Below are 20,149 nucleotides of genomic sequence, written 5' to 3' on the forward strand. Positions count from 1 at the left end.
AGTACAACATGCAGTGATAGAAGTCAAAGAAAGAAATCCATTGATGAGGGTCTTGGTATTATTGATCCTTCTATAATAAGAACTAAAGGATGTGAGAAGAGATTAAAATCATCAAAGGAGAAATCAACCTCAAATTCCAGACTTTGTCATGGATGCGAACATCGAGGAGTGTCACATGATAAGCGTAACTGTCCTAATTTACAGCAAGGGTATGTGTCAATTATTTTTACATTTTTATTATATTTTGTATATAACAATATGTCAATTACCAGATCAATTGAAGATAATAATCATATCAGTCTCGACGACATATATGAACCTGATTTGGGATCTATAGCTGGTACTATCAAAGTTTTAATTTATTAAATTATAGTGGTTTATTGTTTATTGAATAAATAAAATTAATAAATTGTAATTTTAATTGCAGGTTCTAACAACATGCTTTAGGATATTGACAGATGCATCATTAGCTTATGGATTTGAAAAGAAGAATAATTAACAGGATGCATCAGTATTTGATTTGGAAGGTGGAACCTTTGATGTTTTAGGTAACAGGATGCATTAGCTTCTTACTGATTTCATGTCACTTGCTTCTTACTGTTTAAGAATTCTATCCCCTTTTTGTATATATTTAACTTAATGTGTATTTTCTTTCAGTGAATCTAGTGCTTGAGAAGATTTGACTTGGATTTGGTTTCGATGTGGTTTATTCCCTTTTGCTCTAGTGTTAAAGAAGCTATTAAAAACTTTTTTTGTTTCATTATATTGTAATTGAGGAATTGTATTTTGATTTCAAAGACTGGTTTAATGTCGTGTTTTTAGTTTACTGAGACTAAAAGTGTAACTGGAAATAGCACTGATTTAATGTCTTGTATCTAATTTCTTATGTTTTATGCCATCATTGTTTTTTTTAATGATATTGTAGTGGCTATCTGCTATATAAATAAGAATGAGTGCTCTATATAAATTCAATAGTGGGGTGGGGTGGGATGGCCCTGGCCTGCGCCGCCGTCTTCCTTACCAGGAGGGTGCTTCTACCCCTACCTCCAGTTCTTCAACGGCGGCAATGGCGGCGGCGGAGGCAGAATGGTTCTACTTTGCAGACCAAAAACAACAGCAAGCCCCAAGAATAGCAGCGATCTAGCTCAAAAGATAGTAAAGCAGGTTCTGATCATTTTGTCACATATTAAAAAAGTATATATGTTAAATGATTTTTGCAATCCGAATCACAGGTGGAGTACCAGTTCAGCGATACCAATCTGGTTGCAAATGATTTCCTGATGAAGATTATGAACAAAGATCCAGAAGGATATGGTGAATATATACATTTTGATTTTTAAGTTATATATTATTTCAATTGGTCTAATTAAATGATCATATATAATTTTCTTCTGTTCTGTTCTTGATTCAATGCCAATGTCAGTGGTTGCCTCTTGGAAAAAGATAAAAGCTCTTGATGTCAATAACTACACGCTCATTACATTTTTGACTTGGCTTTGGTTTCGATGTGGTTATTCCCTTTGCTCCAGTGTTAAAGAAGCTATTAAAATCTTTTTTTGTTTCATTATATTATAATTGAAGAATTATATTTTGATTTCAAAAACTGGTTTAATGTTGTGTTTTTAGTTTACTGAGACTTGATTTCAAAGACTGGTTTAATGTCGTGTTTTTAGTTTACTGAGACTGAAAGAGTAACTGGAAATAACACTGATTTAATATCTTGTATCTAATTTCTTGTGTTTTGATGCCATCATTGTTATTTTTTATGATATTATAGAGGCTCTCTGCTATATAAATAAGAACGAGTGCTCTATATAAATGAGGTAACAATAAGAATGAGATGTAGTGGCTCTTTGCTGAAGAACAGAAGTGGAAAAGCCAGATGCAATCACCATGAGCAACTAGGAAAACTACAAGCTTAGTAATGAACAAATTGCCTATGCCTGAAAATTGTTGTCTTGAAATTTATTGGAGAACGAACTAAGGTGGCCTTTATGCAGGCCTTTGTTTCGTGATGTATGCTGAGTCCTATGATTTGCCTCTTCTTAATGCCCGACTTCAGAATACAGAATGCTCTGCTTTTAGGCATAGAATGCTCTGCTTTTACCAGAATGCTCTACTGGTAAAATTGGATGGTTATCTTGTGCTACAATCACATGGTAAACACATTGATTCCTGGAACGTGGAAGAAGTTGTGATTCATTGGGATTTAGGATGCTGCTAATCTGGATGGTTATCGAAGAATGTAATATGGTTAATCAGCCAGCAGGCTGCTAATGATGCACATTAAGTTTAGTCAGAATCCATTCGAAATAAATATTTTAAGCCATAAATTACATAGTACATAGTGAAAAAAATCTCAAACGGGACAAGATTCACTTAAACACCAACAATTTCATTTCCTTCAACATACATCAAGAATTTCACTAAATAGCATAACAATAATCAAGATGTTTCAACTTTAACTCAGATAAATTTTATCTATAACACAAAGAACACCATTATCATACCACAATTATAATATCAACATTATACAACAATATTTAATGTTTCCAACACCAACTAACAAACCAATTTTGCGTCCAGAATTACAAACATTTAGCCAGTTACATTACAACACGAACATTACCTAACACTAACTAACAAGATGAACTAACAACACAATCAAGATTATGGCTAAGAGAATCAAGTTCACCATCACTGTTATCCAAATGAATTTCGGTATTTGGATTATTGCCGGATTATCTCCATGAAAAGCATTGTGTTCACTTTCAATATTATCAAATGAACTAGTATTGGTCGTCACCCACTTTTGCCATCCATGTTGTCTACACCTGTAATACTGTCTTCCAGGATTCTTGGTTGATCTAGAAATACACACCAATGTTCTTTGTCCGCAGTCCCTACATGTTACAGGTTGAAATCTTGTGTTTTCGATGCTGCTAAAACTTGATGATGCCATGAAATAACAACCTAATAATCACATTTTCATTACTTAGATTTAAAAAAATTATAATATTCTGTATAATTTATAACATTCTGCATAAAACATTGTAGCATAAAACATGAACCATATTCAAGTAGTCATAAAACCAATGAAGCATGTAACTCAGGAAGTTCATTATAACTTCTTTATCCCAACTTATTGAAAAGTGAGTAGTTACATTGAATGCCAATTGAAATAAATGTCAATATTCACTTTCCAACACAGTTAGCTAATTGCAGATGGAGTTGGGAAGTTTTTTACCTCCAACTTAGCAAAAGTAAACAGTTGCATATTCCAACAAACTCTAAAAAAAACATGCACCAACAGCAAACAATGCTTCTAAACTTGATATTATTTCCAACAAACTCTAAACCTGATATATCAATAAACTTAAGTTGTCTAAACCTGATACAATTCCAACAAACTCTAAACCTGATATATCAATAAACTTAAGTTGTCTAAACCTGATACAATTCCAACAAACTCTAAACCTGATATTGTTATCAATAAACTTAAGTTGTATGATACAATTACATAAACCATTTGCAGAAGCATATCCTACTAACATGACAAAATTATATGACCTGACTTTGTTTAGTAAATTGACAAGGGGTATGAAGAAAAGATCAGCTAATGATCCAGATTGGTAGCAAAGTACCTCGTTTCCAGATTGGTAGCAAATTAACAAGGTGTATGAAGAAAAGATCAGCTAGTGATCCAGATTGGTAGCAAGGTACCTCGTTTCCACCGGCAGCTGGTCAGGGGAGAAGTTAGGGCTCTCTTCGGTTGAGAGGTAGGCGACGGTGAGGAAGGTGCAGCGAGGGAGGGAACCCCGACGCAGTGTTTTCAGGCGAGAGAGGGAGATGCGGCGGGGAGATCGCAGCGAGGGCGGTGAGGAAGGCACAGTGAGGGAGGGAGCCCCGACGCAGTGTTTTCAGGCGAGAGAGGGAGATGCGGCGGGGAGATCGCAGCGAGGCCGGTGAGGAAGGCACAGTGAGGGAACGAGCGAGGGAGATCACAGCGAGAGATATCTAGTTCGGCGAGAGAGGAGAGGCGAGCGCTAGGGTTTTTTTTCTGGAGAGGTTAAACGACGCAGCGTTTTTGGTGCAGATTGCTTTGTATGCCCTTTACCGCATTTGACGTGGCATCCTCACTGTCCCATGCCGTACCAAACCGTACCAAAAATACCGCAGGAGAACCTCATATTATATATATATATATATCAAGAAAGATTTTTTCCAGAAAAAAATAAAAAAAAAAATCAACTTTTCATTGATGGTCCATGCTGCCCATAAAATTCGTGTATATATATAAATAATTGGGTGTGTTAGTCGAATTGACTTCTTGTTATTATTTAATTTTATAATTCCTAATTTATTTTAATATTAAGCTATGGTAGTTTTTATTTTCAATCCACAATTTAAAAATAATAATAATAACTGGTTTTGTTTTAAATGATTTAAATTTATCTTTTAATTAACAATTTATAATTGGTCAAACCTAATAATTTCGGTTTGAATTTTTAAACTGAACTTTTCTTTGATAAATTGAACCATATCCCCCTCCACTCTCATACCTAATGTTATTTTATTTGAAGGGGGAAAAAAAATCTATTTAACAAATCATTAGAAAATTTAAAATAGAATATAAAATTCTTTGTCTCTCTACCCATGCTACTACGAAATTAGAGGAAGGAAAACTTAATAGAATCGAGTTTTAGTCATAATTAGTCGTCTCAAACTCAAGCAAAAAACTACAAAAATCCATAAAATATGTTGAGAAGGCTCTAACTTGTCTCTAATATCATGTTCCATTTAAGACAATGCGGTGCATTAGGCAACAACTTAAAGATCCTTTTGATGTCTGAGTTTTCTTTTTAAAAAGCTAAAAATTTAATTTTACATACTTATCACTAATCAGACATTTAAAATATAACTAATTGAGTTAATGGTAGCAAAGAGGAAAGGTGAGATTAATGAAGGTTAAAAGGGTGCAACATACTCGTACTGCTGTTCATTAACCACCTACTTTTCTCCAATCATGGGGAAGGCACATTCAGCTCGAACTCACACGATGCACGTGCTCGAATTGAGATAATCCACAGCCTAGCAATTGAAAGCTTTTCCCCGTCCATCATTATGCACTCTCTCTAGTACGCCGGTCAAGATGACTTGGTCGACAATGTAAGGTTTGAATTCTAGTTTCAAATTCTAGATGTGCAATTGCACTATCAGACATCCATAACAAACCTCTCGCATTCGGTTATTTTTGGGGTTTCCCAAAAACTAAAAAATATATCAAAAAGAAAAAACTCCCGAAACCTGGACACTACACCCACCAAACTTCAAACGCACGCACGTTGACGTGGTAGGACTCACCGCCTATCAACGTCGACTCTTCCAACCCGATGTGGAGCCCAGCGCCAGCTGAGAGCCAGGTCTTCTTCGATGGAACCTCGGCCCGAGGATTATACCGCCCACAACGCCTCCTCTATTTCTATTTTCTGTTCTTTTTTTTTTCTTTCTTTTTTTGGTTGAAGAAACAATGTGAATGAATGGGAAGGGAGGAATAAGGAGGTGGCATTGCCGCTTATCCTTCCACCTGTGCGGAAGCTTCGAGCTCCTTCTTTAAAGGCCGCTGGATGGGCCCCACCATCGACCGGAATCCGACGGTGACCGCGTCGTGCACGCACCAGTGGAACCCCGGCAGCCTCCCCTCCGCCTTCGCCACCTCGCAATCCTCGCACGTCGACGCAATACACGGCGACCGAGGAACCGCGAAAGGGGCTAGCGGGCCGTCGGCCACGGCCGACAGAAAGAACTTATCCCTCTGCCGCTGGAGGTTCCGCAGCTGCACCTCGTACTCCCAGCGCCCAATCCCAGCGACCGCTTCCGGTACGAGCAGACCCGAAGCTGGATCGATGAAGCCCGATCTCGCAGGGTTGCGCCTCAGGATCTTTAGCTCCGGCAACGCCACCTCCTCCCCCGCGCCGGGGACCTTCCTTCTCGACCGTCCCCGACGTTCCCGTCGCGACCGGCGCAGAGAGGCGAGGATGAAGCAGTCCCTCTCGCAGACGATGGAGGCGAAGTCGGAAGTCTCGTCGATCGGCACCTTGCGGCGGACATCCGGCGAGACCCGGGCCTTCTTCCGACGGACCAGGGACAACGAGATCTGCTGGGCGGAGACGCCGATCCTCTGGCTAACGATGGCCTGGAACTTCTTGAACCCTAGCGAGGAGTACAGCGGGACGGATCCTACGTCAATCTCGCGATCTCCGTCGAAGAATACGACGGGGAAATAGACGGCGGAAGCCAGCAGATCCACCGCCATATCACCGGCGAGGAGGTCGGCGATTGGCGAGGTACGCAGGAGGGGGAGCAGGGTAGGGAAGACGCATCGGAATGGAGTAGAGCAGATAGGGTTTTGGGGCAACGAGTAGGAATTTATAAGGCGGTTGTGACGCGGTAGGGACGTAGGGCAGAATGGTAATTCCAATGACGTGGTGGGGGCTAATTCTTGAAGGAAAGAGAATAATTTAGGATCGGGTTTGCTTGGGCGATAAGTCACGTAACTCTTGACACTTTTTATAGATAATAAATAAAGGAGTTTAAACACAGACGATATTAATTTGCATTTATGTACATTTATCAACATAAAATTAATTATCTCTTAACTAGGGGCATAATTCAATCAGGCCGAATTTTTAAATATTTAAATTTAATTTATTTTTAATTGGATCGAACTCGAATTTTATTTAACAAATATATTCATATTTTACAAATTTATTTGAATTTTTATAGAAATTTAATAAATATAAATTATAAATTTAATATTTATTAAAAATTAAATTATATATTTTTAAAAAATTATAATATTCTGATTAAAATTTATAATTTTATTATAATAAATAAATTTAATATATTTATTTATATCAGTATAAAATTTATAAGTTCAATATCAAAATTATTATTTTTTATTTAAAAGTTGATTCATGAATTTAACGAATGTGTTCATAAACTAACGAACCGAATATTATGAAGTTTAAACTTGATTTATTTATCTTAACGAGTCTTATTAAACGAGTTCAAATGAACTTTTATCGGATCAAATTTCGAATAGTAAGCAGCTTGATTTATTTACACCTCTATCTTTAACGGTGCATTTGATTTGTAGAATAATATTTCATTTCATTAAATCTATAATAAAATTTTAAAATTAACTATTGAATCGTGCTATTTAGAAATTCATAATAAACTTATCATGCCATTTGAATTAAATCAAATTGTTATTAATTATAAATTTGTCAATCATCTGTTTGTCCTCTTATTTAATTATTGCATTAACTTTTATGTACACCAAATCTTCTAAATCCATCTTTGCATTTTATGTACTTGATAAACGGTAATCTAGAAGCCAGCGAGAAAATGAATTTTAAAGGTTTAATTAATACATGCCATTTTAAAATATAATTAATTATATAATTTTTAAAAATTAAACATAAAAATATATGAAAAATGATATAATTGAATCATAAAATATAATATAATATTATTTAGACATCTTTGATAATGACCCTAAAATTTTTTAAAAAAAATCTATTTTAACTAGCTAACTATTTAGCACCGTCCTTAATATATTAGTTAATGTTGAAAGTTTATGAAAAAATTTATTAAAATAAGTAAACTATAAGCTATATTGGGCAATAAACCTTTTTTTATGTCTTGTCGGTTACATTGGAATAAGTATTTTCATATGGTTTAATGAATAAATTTATCTAAATGGTGGTTCAAAGTTATCTTTTAAAAAATTTGTTTATCCTTTTTAAAAGTGTATTAAAAAAACTTATGTTACAAGTATATTTAAATATTATTTAAAATAGAATATAACATTTTGTCAAACTAGTAAAATTCATATATAAATATTAATCATAACTCCGGATGAAGCAGTACCGATCATCTTCAAAATTAATCAATCCGAAGGTCATCCTTACATATTAATCAATCCGAAGAACGACATATCTTTTTTTTTTTATATATATATATATATATATATATATAACCTCATCTCTCCTTTCTCCTTATTTAACGACCATGTCTTTCTCATCCTTTTCATTCATCTCCATAGTCCTCATCCCCTTTCTCCTCCTTAAAACCTATCAGCGTCCCTTGTATATCTTAATTGGCAAAAAGGTAGAACCGTCACTCTAGCGGCCCCTGGCCCCGGCCACACAAGATTCTAGAGGGAGTAAATCACGATTAATATTGGACAGGATAGATGATTAGGAGTCGAAGGAATTTTTGATAAAGTAAACCAGGATTTTATCTCGGAATGTAACTGACGACCTTCGACCTTACGATTTCATTGACAAGCTACAAATACCTGGTAAACTACAAATACCTAACCAATTGATCCAGCCCGTGAGAACCCCTTGTATGTCTTAATGATCGATGTGAAGGAAGCCCTCCATGACTTGATGCGATGGTAAAAGATATAATATATTTCCCACTTAAGACGCAGAATAATTTAACTACTGGTGAAACTGAGGCGCTATATCAGATAACGTCTTCTTGAAAATTTAGAAGGAATATCAGATCAAATCGTCTACCAAGATTAATTGTGGTTGAACAAATGTACAAGATTTGGCCAAATGAAAGTGCCCAATAAGTTATTTCCCATTTATAGATCCATCTTAGTTTAAAATTTAACTGATGACAAAACAAATTAAATATAGGATTAAAAGACCATAAAAGTTACTTATTCAAGCAAAACTCAGAAGCAAGTCACTACATTCAATGACTCATACCTGCTCAATATTATTTTGCATCTATTTAGGATATTTGTTGATGACAATTTTTTTAAAAGAAAAAAAGTAAAAACACGAAGGGTAAGTCAACGTGCAGTAAGCCAATAGCTGATATAAATCTAACTTATAATGAATAATCCAACAAAGTAAATAATAATAAAGAATTTTTTGATCATATTAAAAACCAAGGCAAAATCAGTAGTTGCTAAGTGCAGAGCTAGTAATAACTGAACAAGCAAAATTAAAAGACTATCAAACGTTTAATACCACTATCAAAATGTGTAACCTTATCATTTTGTCCACATCTAAGGCTTTGTGATTAAAAGCTACAAATCAAGACAACAGTAAGTTCAGTTAGCTTTTGCCCACCCTCCCTAGAGGAGAAAGCAGGTGTTCATAGAGAATATAATGGGTACTAAGAATCTCATACTAGGAATCACGTGCATCAACAAATCAGCTATTTATTGAGTTTGATCCAAACTTCGAAACATATATATCTAAGCAATGTACAATTTAGTGGCATGATGATTTTATGCAGTCATTTGACGCAGTGCATTGTAGAGAAATTAGTAAATACCAACCCCTAGCGTACGTTTAAATATAACATCCAATCAGGGGTGTTAGGCAGTAGAACTACAGAAGCTCCAAAATGAAGGCAACAAGTATGAAGTTTACATGAGAAAAAAATGTATTGAAGGAATTTCTTACACTCAAATCGACCATGAATCAAGTTTAAACCGCCAAGGAAGCTTGCACAACTTACCAAGGTTGATTAAATAAGGTTCTTCTTGAATCTGCGTCTGTTCAGGGGGAAAAAAAAAGAATGATTCTCCCAACGTCAGGAATTTAGAAGATTCCAACATCAATCAAATTCTAGGCACTACAGGGAATTGAAGAAATAGCAAGTGCTAAAGATTTGAGTTACCAAGTTTAATAGTGTCATATTGTAACAAATGATACAAAATTAATTGTATTTACTTTGGAAAAACTCAATACTGTAAAATTAGTCAAACATTACAAACTAGTCAGACTTCATGAAAAGTCCATCTATTGGATAAATGTGTTTATATTTATGTTAATTTCATGCTATCACACAATTAGTCATGTCAAATTCATACACTGTCTGTCCACTACTGTTTCGACTAACATGATATTTGAGTTGAATCGTGCCAGCAGCTTGTTGAAGAATTTACTTTCTAGTGATTCTTCTCGAAATGAAATATTTACCATATCACACCACTAAGGAATGAACTTCCATTCAAGAACATAATGTTCTATTAGTATTTTATGCGAATCACTATTTATATTAGAGCTAAGCTGAAATAAGAAACTGAGAAGTTAAATGACGGTCTGGCAAATGTCAATTAAAAGAGAAGAAAAGGTATCTTATGAGGGCCACCAATATAAGGCATCAGACATTACATACTAATTGGGGGACTAGCAATTTCAAGCTGAGGTAGAAATGAAGGTAATTAATTGGCAATGATCCTGATGGGATGCTCTACTTGTGTTTGCATCCCTTCATTTTCTTGTCTAACTTGGATTTCAGCTCAATATTCCATTTTTTTTTTTTAAAAAAACTACCAACAGAAACTGCTGAACAAAATGGCAAATCTATTTAAAATCCAATCAAATATCTGCCTTATCAAGTGATGGATGAAGAACTGTCAACAATGGGTATAAACATCAACAATTCTTATACCTACTTGGGTCCTGAAACAAATAAACGGAACAAGATGCAAGCTCAGATGGAGATACACGGCAACAAATGATTCCCAGGCAAATTTTGGTTTATAGGTCTTCAGATTGCTTACCTCTTGATGTTGACGTTATCAATACCGTTAACTTGAGGACGTTCAGGATTATCAAAATTTCTTTAATATTGGGATTAGGCCTTTTGTAGAGCAAAACAAGGAACATTTTCATTAAGAAAATGGAGGTAACTGTCGTTACAAAATCGTGACAAAGTTGTTGGTTAAAAAAATGAGGCCTCACATGATGAATATGATATTATAAATAAACTATGGGACTTTCTTACGTGGTAAGAATCTTCAGAACAATAGTGCAGCATTGAGTGAGATTGTGCGCTCATTCTATAACTCAGTGCTCAAGTCCTTATGTTAATGTGAAAATTGATTTGGAGAATACCTTTCACAGGGTTTCCTAAACCCTAAACCTCATTAATGTCTGTGTTGTATTTGTATTGCAATCTTGTTAGCCAAAAGATTAGCATTGGTAAGTATCTGATGTGTTTTCTATACAAATATGGTGATATAGTACAGTTTAAGGATTACTAGTGCTTTGAGGTGCAAGGAGGAAGCTTATCCTTTTTGAGTACCAAGGCTTATATTTCTCCTTTGAGGATTTTTGCTGCAATTCAGAACTTACTTGTTAATAGGGTTTCTATAAAGAAAACAGTTACAACAACAACAACAACAACAACAATCAAGCTTTATCCACTAGATGGGGTCGGCTATACGGATCCTTTTATGCTATTAAGCTCTATCTCCTACTATATCATCATTTATACTTAAATAAATTTTATTTTATTTTATTGTTACTAACCAAGTCTTTTTTTGTCTTCCTCTTTCTCATTTGATATGTGTATTTGTTATAGTTTTACTTCGCTTAACTGGAGCATTTATTGATCGTCTAAGTACATGCTCATACCATCTTAAATGTGTCTCTCGGAGTTTTCCCTTAATAGATGCAACTCTGACTTTCTTTCTGTAATGCTCTCATTTCTTATTATGTTCATTCTCGTATGTCCACACATCACCTTAACGTCCTTATCTATGCAACTTCCATCTTCTGCTCAGTGCTCGAGTCATGACCCAACATTTAGCTCCATATAACATAGCATGTCTAACTACGGTTTTGTAGAATTTTCCTTTAAGTTTTAGAGGTAATTTACGGTCATATAAAACACTTGACGCTCTCCTCCATTTTAACCATCCTACTTGCATTCTATATAAGGCATCTCTCTTAATTCCTCCATCATCTTGCAAAAATGATCCTAAATATCTAAAGCTTTTGGTTTCAGGCAATTCGTCATCTCCTATCTTAACAATTGTCTCATTATGTCTAATATTGCTAAACTTAAATTCCATATATTCTGTCTTTATTCTACTAACCCTAAAACCTTTCCCAAACAACATGCACCACGACACTATGTCTTGAATGTGTGCAGTGAGTTCGTCCATAATTAGTATAAAAAGATAGGAACTTAGAGTTGATCCTTAATATAACCCTATCTTTATTGGAAATGATTTAGTTACTCCGCCTAAAGTATTTACTCTAGTCGTTATATCCTCGTACATATATTTAATTAGTTCAATATATGTTACGCTAACACCTCTCTTTTCTAGAATTCTCCATATAATTTCTCTTGGAACTTTATTATAAATTTTTTCTAAGTCAATGAATACCATGTGTAAATCTTATTTTTGTTCCCGATATTTTTCAATTAACTTCTATAAAGAAAACAGTTGGAGAAACAAATTTATCCCAAGCTTAATGCCTATGCATGCACTAACATCAGGGTGGTTAATGATGTTGCACTAATAAGTGAAAAAAAAAGATTATTCTGATGGTCCGATGTTGCTACTGAAAGAAAGATCAGTCGCATTAATGTTCTCCTCATTTGGGAAGAATAACATGGTTAGGATTTTTAATCCTATTTAAAATTATTGAAAATTGCAAAGTTGATTAAAAAAAAATCTTTACAGTTTGTTATATTTTTAGAACAAAGGTTGGAGAATTTTTAAAAATTTAGTATTTTAGAAAAGTCAATAGCTTTTTATTAGGATAACTGAATCGTTGTTTATAAAGAAGAAAGATTTTTATTGAGATTTTTGTGAATCTAATAAAAGGGATTAGGATTCCATAGATTAGGACAACTATTAATTAATAAAAAAAAACCAATTCAATTCTCTGCGAGATCAAAAAAAAATTATGGATCAATTTGGTGTTGCATAAGACCCCTTAAGTACTTGTTGGATATTATCATAGCATAGTTCAAGACATAGATCTTTATATCTTAGTAAAAGCACACCATTAAACTATTGAAGGATATGGGAATTGGCATGCAAGCAAGCTAACATGTTTAGAAAAATGTATATGAAAGTAGTTAGTCGAGTGATCTACCTATCTCACACACATCCAAACATTACTTATGTTATACATGGTGTGAGCTAGTTCATGCATAATTTGAAGAAACTGCATTTGCTTGTAGCCTACAAGATATTGCATTACCAAAAAGGAATTATGGAAAAAGGAATCTTGTTCAAGAAACATAACAAGATTACACTTGAAGACTATACTGATGTTGACTATGTGGGTTCAGGAACAAAGAGGAGAACTACCTCTGGGTATTGCACCTTTCTTGAAGGGAACTTAGTTGCATGCAAGAGCAAAAAGAAATATGGTGGCAGAGTATAGTGCAGAATCTGAATTCTATGCCATTGAACATGGGGTATGTGAATAACTATGGTTAAAAATTATCTTGGAAGATTTAAAAATTAAATAGAACGGTCCTATTTGCCTCTACTAGGGTAATAAGTCAAGAATGAAGATAGCATATAATCTAATGCAACATGACAAAACAAGACATCTTAAAGTTAATAGAAACTTCATTAAGGAAAAACAAGATAATGTTCCCATGGTCTCATTTGCACTCCTTATGTACTTGCAAGGTCCCAAAAGTGAATAACCATTCACCATTTTAGACACTAATTACCAAGCTAGGAATTAAATTGACTATTCACAAGCTTGAGAGGGAGTATCAAAAATTATAATCCATTAGAGGATTAATTTGTGACTATCTTAGAAATTATTAGGGTTGTAAACAAGTTAAGCCGAGCCAAGCTTTGTGTTGTTCAACCTTGTTAGATAAGGTAAACGAGCCAAGCTGAGTTGAGCCTAAAATAATCCAAGCCATTAAAATAGGTGTTCAAGCTTGACTTGGTTTCTTTTTTATAAACTTGAGCTTGGTTCATTTAGATATTATTGAGCTTTCAATTTGAGCTTGTTTGATCGTTTGAAACTTTTACATCTTTAAGCTTGTTTGGTTGGTTAGTGAGCGTGATATTACAAGATTGTTTGTTTGTTTCAAAAGCTTGTTTATTTACAAGTTTGATAAGAGCATTATTAATAAATATGGTTCACAAACTTTGTTTGTAAACATTGTTCATAAACTTTAATCACGAACATTTCACAATCTTTTATTTGATCATGAATATTAACGATCTAGGAAAAAACTCATCCCATCCCCTAGTCACTTGACAGTCGGCTATAAACTGGCCCCGTGATTTATCTCCCTTCACATAACATGGGGATGGGGACGTCTGGGGTAAGCGTAATCACCTTTTGCTACAATGAATATTAACGATCTAAACACATATAAGTTCAAGCTTATTCATTTAGTTTAATAAGTTATTCAAATTTATTCATTTAATTGACCTTCTATATATCGAACGAAGATAAACAATCTCTTACCAAGCCAACCACTTAGTTTGCTCATTAACATTTGATTCATTTACATACCTAGAAATTATTGATATTTGGTTCACTATTCATAAGAATCTCCGATTCTCCTTCATTATAAAATTTCCTTAATTGGTTTTCTTTTTCCTCTTCCCTTTTTCTCCTTTTCCTAAAAGTTGTATACTAATTATACATATAGTCTTGTGATGTATTAGAGAAATACTAAAATTTCTTCTCTCAACTCTGCTAAGTTTTTTTAAAGAGATGAATTTAAAGGTCAAGAGTTAATGTATGTGGAAATGAATAAAATATAAATTCATACCAAAATTACTTCCATTTACTTAGATTCATATTGACTCCTATTATGGAGCACTTCTACCCAGCAATTATCAGGCATTGTTTTGAGTTGGGAGTAAGACAAGTAAAAGTATCTTAAATTCATAAGATAGCAAAAGTAAGATTTTATAATAATCTCATGTTAAAATGATATAATTTTTTCATAACCTCAAGAGTAGGAAGATAATTGAAAAATAAAAATGTTCTAAGCATTCTCTATTTTAAGATTTCAAGTGCTAACCAACACATTAGTTAGCCTGTGAAACATTTAATTCCAAATGCCAACCAACACGTTAAATCGATTGAGATCACAAAACCTACAAGATGACCGCAAAGACAAATTCTGTGAGGTGTCTAGAAACTCGCACAACAATTAAACTCTTATTGTAAGATGCCGTAACAAAATAATAATAGTATAATAAGGTTTAATTGACGAATAATCTTAACGGAATTTTTAGGGATTTTCTAGGAATTTTTCGGAGCTCGTATGACATGTTTTAAGAGGATGGATCTATTTAGCTTGGAGAAAGCCTGTTTGGAATATCCCTTAAGTAGGAGTTGATTGAATTAAATAAGCTAAATGTTATAATTATTTAACCATAGGTATATAATAAAACCAAGGTTTTATTTCCCTCATCCTCACCCAATTCCCCGAATCCTCCCGATCTCCTTGCCAACATCGCCGCCCACACTGCATTGCCCTGGTCTTCTCGATGTCGAGCCCCCTTCTTCCCGATTCCTCTCCTCCACCGTGTCTCCGCTGACCTCCATGGCCGATCACTGGACGTGGCTTTCTTCCCCGCTGTAGATCCGGCCTGAACTCGACCCTGCTGTCGAGCCCTTGCTCGTGTCCTACTTCTCTTCTTCCCTGATCCGATCTGAGCACCGCTTGCCCTTTTTTGGTCAGCGCCACTCAGATTCGTCCGGTCGTCGTCTGGTCCGCCATAGTCCTCTCTGATTCGTTGCTCGCCTTTATGTGTCGCCTTGCCGACGCCGCCAACTCCCCCTTCCCATCATCATTGATGTAGATCCGTTGCCTCCCCTTCGTGTCGACTCGATGTTGCTGCCGTCTCCAGCCGACCATTGTTGGCCACTCGGAACCATCATCTATTTCATCGCTGGCAGCTCCTCCCTATTCTGACCATCCACGATAAGGTCTCACAGGTTCGCCTATATTCCCTGTTGCAAGTTTTCTATCTCCATTGAAATTGAAGTGAGTCATCCATAGCAGCTTGTCGCCGGAATCTCGCTGTGAGCAGATAGTCGACCTCTCCTGCTCGTTATCATCGTTGTTGTGTACCACTACTAAGGATCCATCGTTGGAGAGGCAATGGCCGAATAGGGTAAGCCCTAATCTTGATTTCCAGGATTGTATAAACCTAATTGCTTCTATAAGTGGAATAAGATCTGGATTAACCTTTAGATGTGGTTGATTGTTGGTCATTGTGTTGGGTTAATATGGATGTGTATCAGATTTCTTTTAAGGTTGTAATCTGTGTAGTTTGGTTAATAAGTGATTAGTTGTTTTAAGTTATGGATTTAATGATGGATTAATTGAGACAGATGTATTTTGCAGGACTGATTCATGATGTTTAGTAGATGATATATTGGATGGATGAATGAAATGTAGATTATGATTGGAAAGATTAAGAGATTTATGGATGAGAGTAAATGAAGTTCGATTAGGGTTTTTCCCTAATTAGTTGGGATCTTTGGATTTAGCTAGTTGTTTATATGATTAGCTAAACTGTACCATATATATATGATTTGCAAGACGTTGATTCGAGGCAGGTGCCTCGACGTGGCATTGGGTTATCACGATCGACAGATAAAGGTGGGCACCTTTGACTTATCTCTTTTGATATTGTCATTCTGATATACGTAATAGGTTATAGCTAGTAGTAATGGTTATGTTTATATTTGCTTGGTATGTCACTACTTGATACCCGTAATATGCCTATATTGTTATCTGTTATGCATTTATGTTTATACCTCTTGATTCTTATCATGTGTATTTATGTTCATAGAAGTAGTGGCATACAGTGCATTATCAGGTATAGGCCTAGCTACTAGATATACGTGACATGTGTACCTAGTTTTATTATCTTACATGTGTACCTAGTTTTATTATCTGGCATGTGTACCTAGATTTATTTTACCTAGCATGTATACCTAGATTTTTGTTATGGACTCGATTTTCTTTTTGGTATATATTATATGGAGGTTGATATTTTCAGGAGTTACATGCTTTAGTGTCATGCACTATTTTGCATGCTTGCATGCTGAGCGATTGTCGGCTCCTTTATAGTTGAGCACATCGCTAGTTACATGATCTGCACACACAATCACTCATGGGTTAGTGGTACATTAGGTGTGCAGCTTGCTTTGTCAGGGCTCTGCTCGTCCGCTCATGGGTAGTGTGACTGCAGCGTGGTAGCGGGCAGGGATCCCTCCTCTTAATTATGACACAAGGAGATGAGAGCTTAGTCTCCCCCACTATGTTTGGGATAGGAGGATAGATGTACTCCGACAACATCCTGTCCACTCGGTCACTCAGGAGTAGTGATGACAGAGTGCACAGTTGTCATAGCCCTACCCACTCGACTTCACCATCGCGTGTGAGGTGGATGATTGGCGTCAGGGATGAGCATGTCATTTGCATCATATGCATGGATTGCATTTATTGCTTGTGATTGCTGCATTTTGGTGGTTGCATATGATTGACATGTATACAGGAAGTATACAGGAAACATTATGTATTTGGTCTGACGACCCTGCACCGGTTGGTATGGTTCACACCCTTATGTTCGAATAGGAGGTCCTGGTAAGTACAGTTTTCTTCTGTTGTTCAGTTTTGCATTACCTGTTACTGATAGTTATATCTTATTATGCATGTATGATCGATACCCGCTAAGTTCTTGAACTCACTCGTTGATTTATTCTTATTTCAGGTTAAAGCCGCCTGGAGATCATGTCCGCCAGTCCCATGTCGCAGCGAGCGACTTCTTCTGTTCTTGCTTCTGTTCGCTTTATTAGTTTTGGACTTATTTATGTATATGTATCTTTGTATGGAATTTAGCTTTGTGTTCTCTTGTATTTGGTTTGATGTTATCGTGTCAAGCCGGACCGGCTCGCAGTTAGTTGTTTTGTTCGTTTCATGTTCGGTATTTTGTGATTTCCGCTGTGTAATGTTACAGCCGTGTAGGCTGTCTATTAACTGCATGGTTGTGTTTACTTCCAGCCATGTGGGCTGCTTATAAACTGCGTGGTTGTGTTTATATTCAGCCGTGTGGGCTGATGTTGCTTGTGATTAGCCGTGTGGCAATGTATTTATATTTCAGATTGTCACCGGTACAGGGGAGATGCTGCTGGATTTTCATCTGGTAGGGACTCCTCTGGGGCATGACAGTTATGCTTAGCAAAGACAATAATGACCACAACAACGACAATAACCCAAACAACACTAGAGCCTTAGCGCTCAAAGCTTTTGTGAGGACCACAACGATTGTGACAATCTCAATGCTAGGCTTCAACAATGACAGTGAGAGTTGTGATGAAGGCAAAGATTTGGCACAATGCTCCCTTGAGTGAAGTGACCACATTGTGAGCTACGGTTTGAGTTTTATATCTTATCTTCTTCCTTCACCTCCTCCAAATCTTCCTCTTCTCCTCCATAATTGATTCCTCGTCCTCCTTGTAGGTGCCTTTGGCACCATATGTCAGGCGTTGACACATCGGACATGGCACCGGGACATCTCAAAGACCAAAATCCTAACTTGGTAAGATTTCAAACCTCGCTTTCTTCCTTCGTCTTATCTAAACTTCCTCTCCATCTATCTTTCCTATTTCTATATTTCCAAATAAACTTCCTCTCCATCTATCTTTCCTATTTCAATATTTCCAAATAAACATGGTCTTACAGTAAAGCGGAAGTAATGGCTCTAGGTCATCCCCATAATCCAACAGGTTTCAGCAACGGTTCAGCTGGTTAGGATCAATGCCAACTGAACTTGGAAATCGAAACTAATATTTGTATTGAAATTCAAAAACATCCACATAATACTGATGAAAATAGGGAAGGAAAAAAGTATTGGACAAAATATTATGGATTCCATGCAATTCAATTCCAGAACTAATTGATGCAATAATTCCGTCTTCAATAAGAAGGCAATCAAAAAAATCCAGCAACGAGTGCTTACCGTATCAATCAAGAAAGCCCGTCTGCCTTAAAACAGCATCACGGACGCGCCGCAGATCTCTTCCTTTGAGCGTTCTCCCAGCTCCTTCCAGGACCGAAAAGGTTGTCTTGGGCGACCCCCTTCCACTGCTCCTGGCGACGATCTCATGAGGCGGCATCATTTCGTTATCGTCCCCGTCTCCATCATCAACTACACCACTTTCCTCCATCTCGAATCGTCTCATCCTCCGGGGGACAACCGGCACATTGACCGGAAGAGAGTGCGCTTGGTGCGCCCTCCCGCTCGGCGTCGAGAGCGAGTACTCGGGCTTCGGCTTCGGAACCGAGGGGATCATCCGCGCGGAGGCCGCGGAAGCGGGCGATGGCGAATTGGAAGCGGAGGAGGACGCGGAAGAAATCGAGGGTTTCCTCTGTATGAGATGCGGACCAGCGGCGATGACCGGGGAGGAGGAGCCGCTCGCGTCGTCCTCCGGAAGGGCAGCAAGGATTCCGAACCCGCGGTCGGGAGGGCGGGGGAGAGCGAAACGAGAGGAAAGGTGTTCGCTCAGCGAGGCAGGCGGAGGGGGCGGCGCCGGCTCCTGACCGTCTGCGATGGAGGTCCACAAGACGTCGGATTCGTGGAGCTCGACGGCGGCGCCCGCGGATTCGCCGGAGGGCGGCGAGGGCGACAAGATGCCGAGGAAGCGGTTGGAGCCGGGGGATCGGTGGCGGCGGAGGCTCTCCATGGAATCGGGAGTGGCGATGGAGGTGAATGATCGGTGCTCGAACAATCGCCGTAGTGATCACCTCGAAGCCTGAAGAGATTCTCAGTCAACCTGTTCCCATTTGCCACAGCGAGAATAAATTAAAGGAAGTTGCAGATTTTCGTCGTCAGAGAGAAGTCGCTGCATCGGTTGTATCATTTTCCCAAGTAAACCAATTTGGACTCGCAACAACGCCGCTGAGATTCCAAAGTCCACACGCTGTCTAGGCCCATCAAAGCAAAGACAGCACTTGAGACGTGGAATTTGGAAGCAGCTGCAACTGCCAGCCACTAGGCTTTTGCTGTAACGGATTATACCTATTTTTTAAGCCATTGATCAAGGCGCGTTTAGAATTCTCAAAAACCTTCCAAACTTTATCCTGAGTGATATTGTTGGAGAATATTAAAGTGGTATTAATTTTTAAAAAATATATTATTGTGATATTTATTTAAAGATTTATACAGTATTAAAATAGTCTTATTTCTAACATCAAATATTATAATATTACAGTGATGATGATCTTCAAAATTTAGTACTATATATTACCATAATAATAATTTCAATTAATTTTATTTATTATCTTAGGAGTAATCAGTCCG

The 20,149-nt window shown here is 36.8% G+C and overlaps 2 protein-coding genes across 2 annotated transcripts; both read right to left on the reverse strand.

Moving 5' to 3' along the window:
* Positions 1–5,163: 5,163 nt before the first annotated feature.
* On the reverse strand, positions 5,164–6,414 carry LOC122046973. The gene has a single exon (XM_042607960.1). It carries the CDS (start codon positions 6,314–6,316, stop codon positions 5,576–5,578), a length of 741 nt encoding a protein of 246 aa, XP_042463894.1. The 5' UTR covers positions 6,317–6,414; the 3' UTR covers positions 5,164–5,575.
* Positions 6,415–9,439: 3,025 nt separating this feature from the next.
* Positions 9,440–19,750, reverse strand: LOC122046974. The gene is made up of 2 exons (XM_042607961.1): positions 18,809–19,750; positions 9,440–9,589 (listed from the first exon to the last, which is right to left on the reverse strand). Exon 1 carries the CDS (start codon positions 19,530–19,532, stop codon positions 18,813–18,815), a length of 720 nt encoding a protein of 239 aa, XP_042463895.1. The 5' UTR covers positions 19,533–19,750; the 3' UTR covers positions 9,440–9,589; positions 18,809–18,812.
* Between the last annotated feature and the right edge of the window lie 399 nt (positions 19,751–20,149).

The sequence above is a fragment of the Zingiber officinale genome, chromosome 2B (assembly GCF_018446385.1).
Source record: "Zingiber officinale cultivar Zhangliang chromosome 2B, Zo_v1.1, whole genome shotgun sequence".
Taxonomy (NCBI): Eukaryota; Viridiplantae; Streptophyta; class Magnoliopsida; order Zingiberales; family Zingiberaceae; genus Zingiber; species Zingiber officinale.

What these genes read in the sequence shown, in the direction of transcription:
- LOC122046973 (XM_042607960.1), bottom strand. Translation starts at nt 6,316, where the DNA reads ATGGCGGTGGATCTGCTGGCTTCCGCCGTCTATTTCCCCGTCGTATTC.
- LOC122046974 (XM_042607961.1), bottom strand. Translation starts at nt 19,532, where the DNA reads ATGGAGAGCCTCCGCCGCCACCGATCCCCCGGCTCCAACCGCTTCCTC.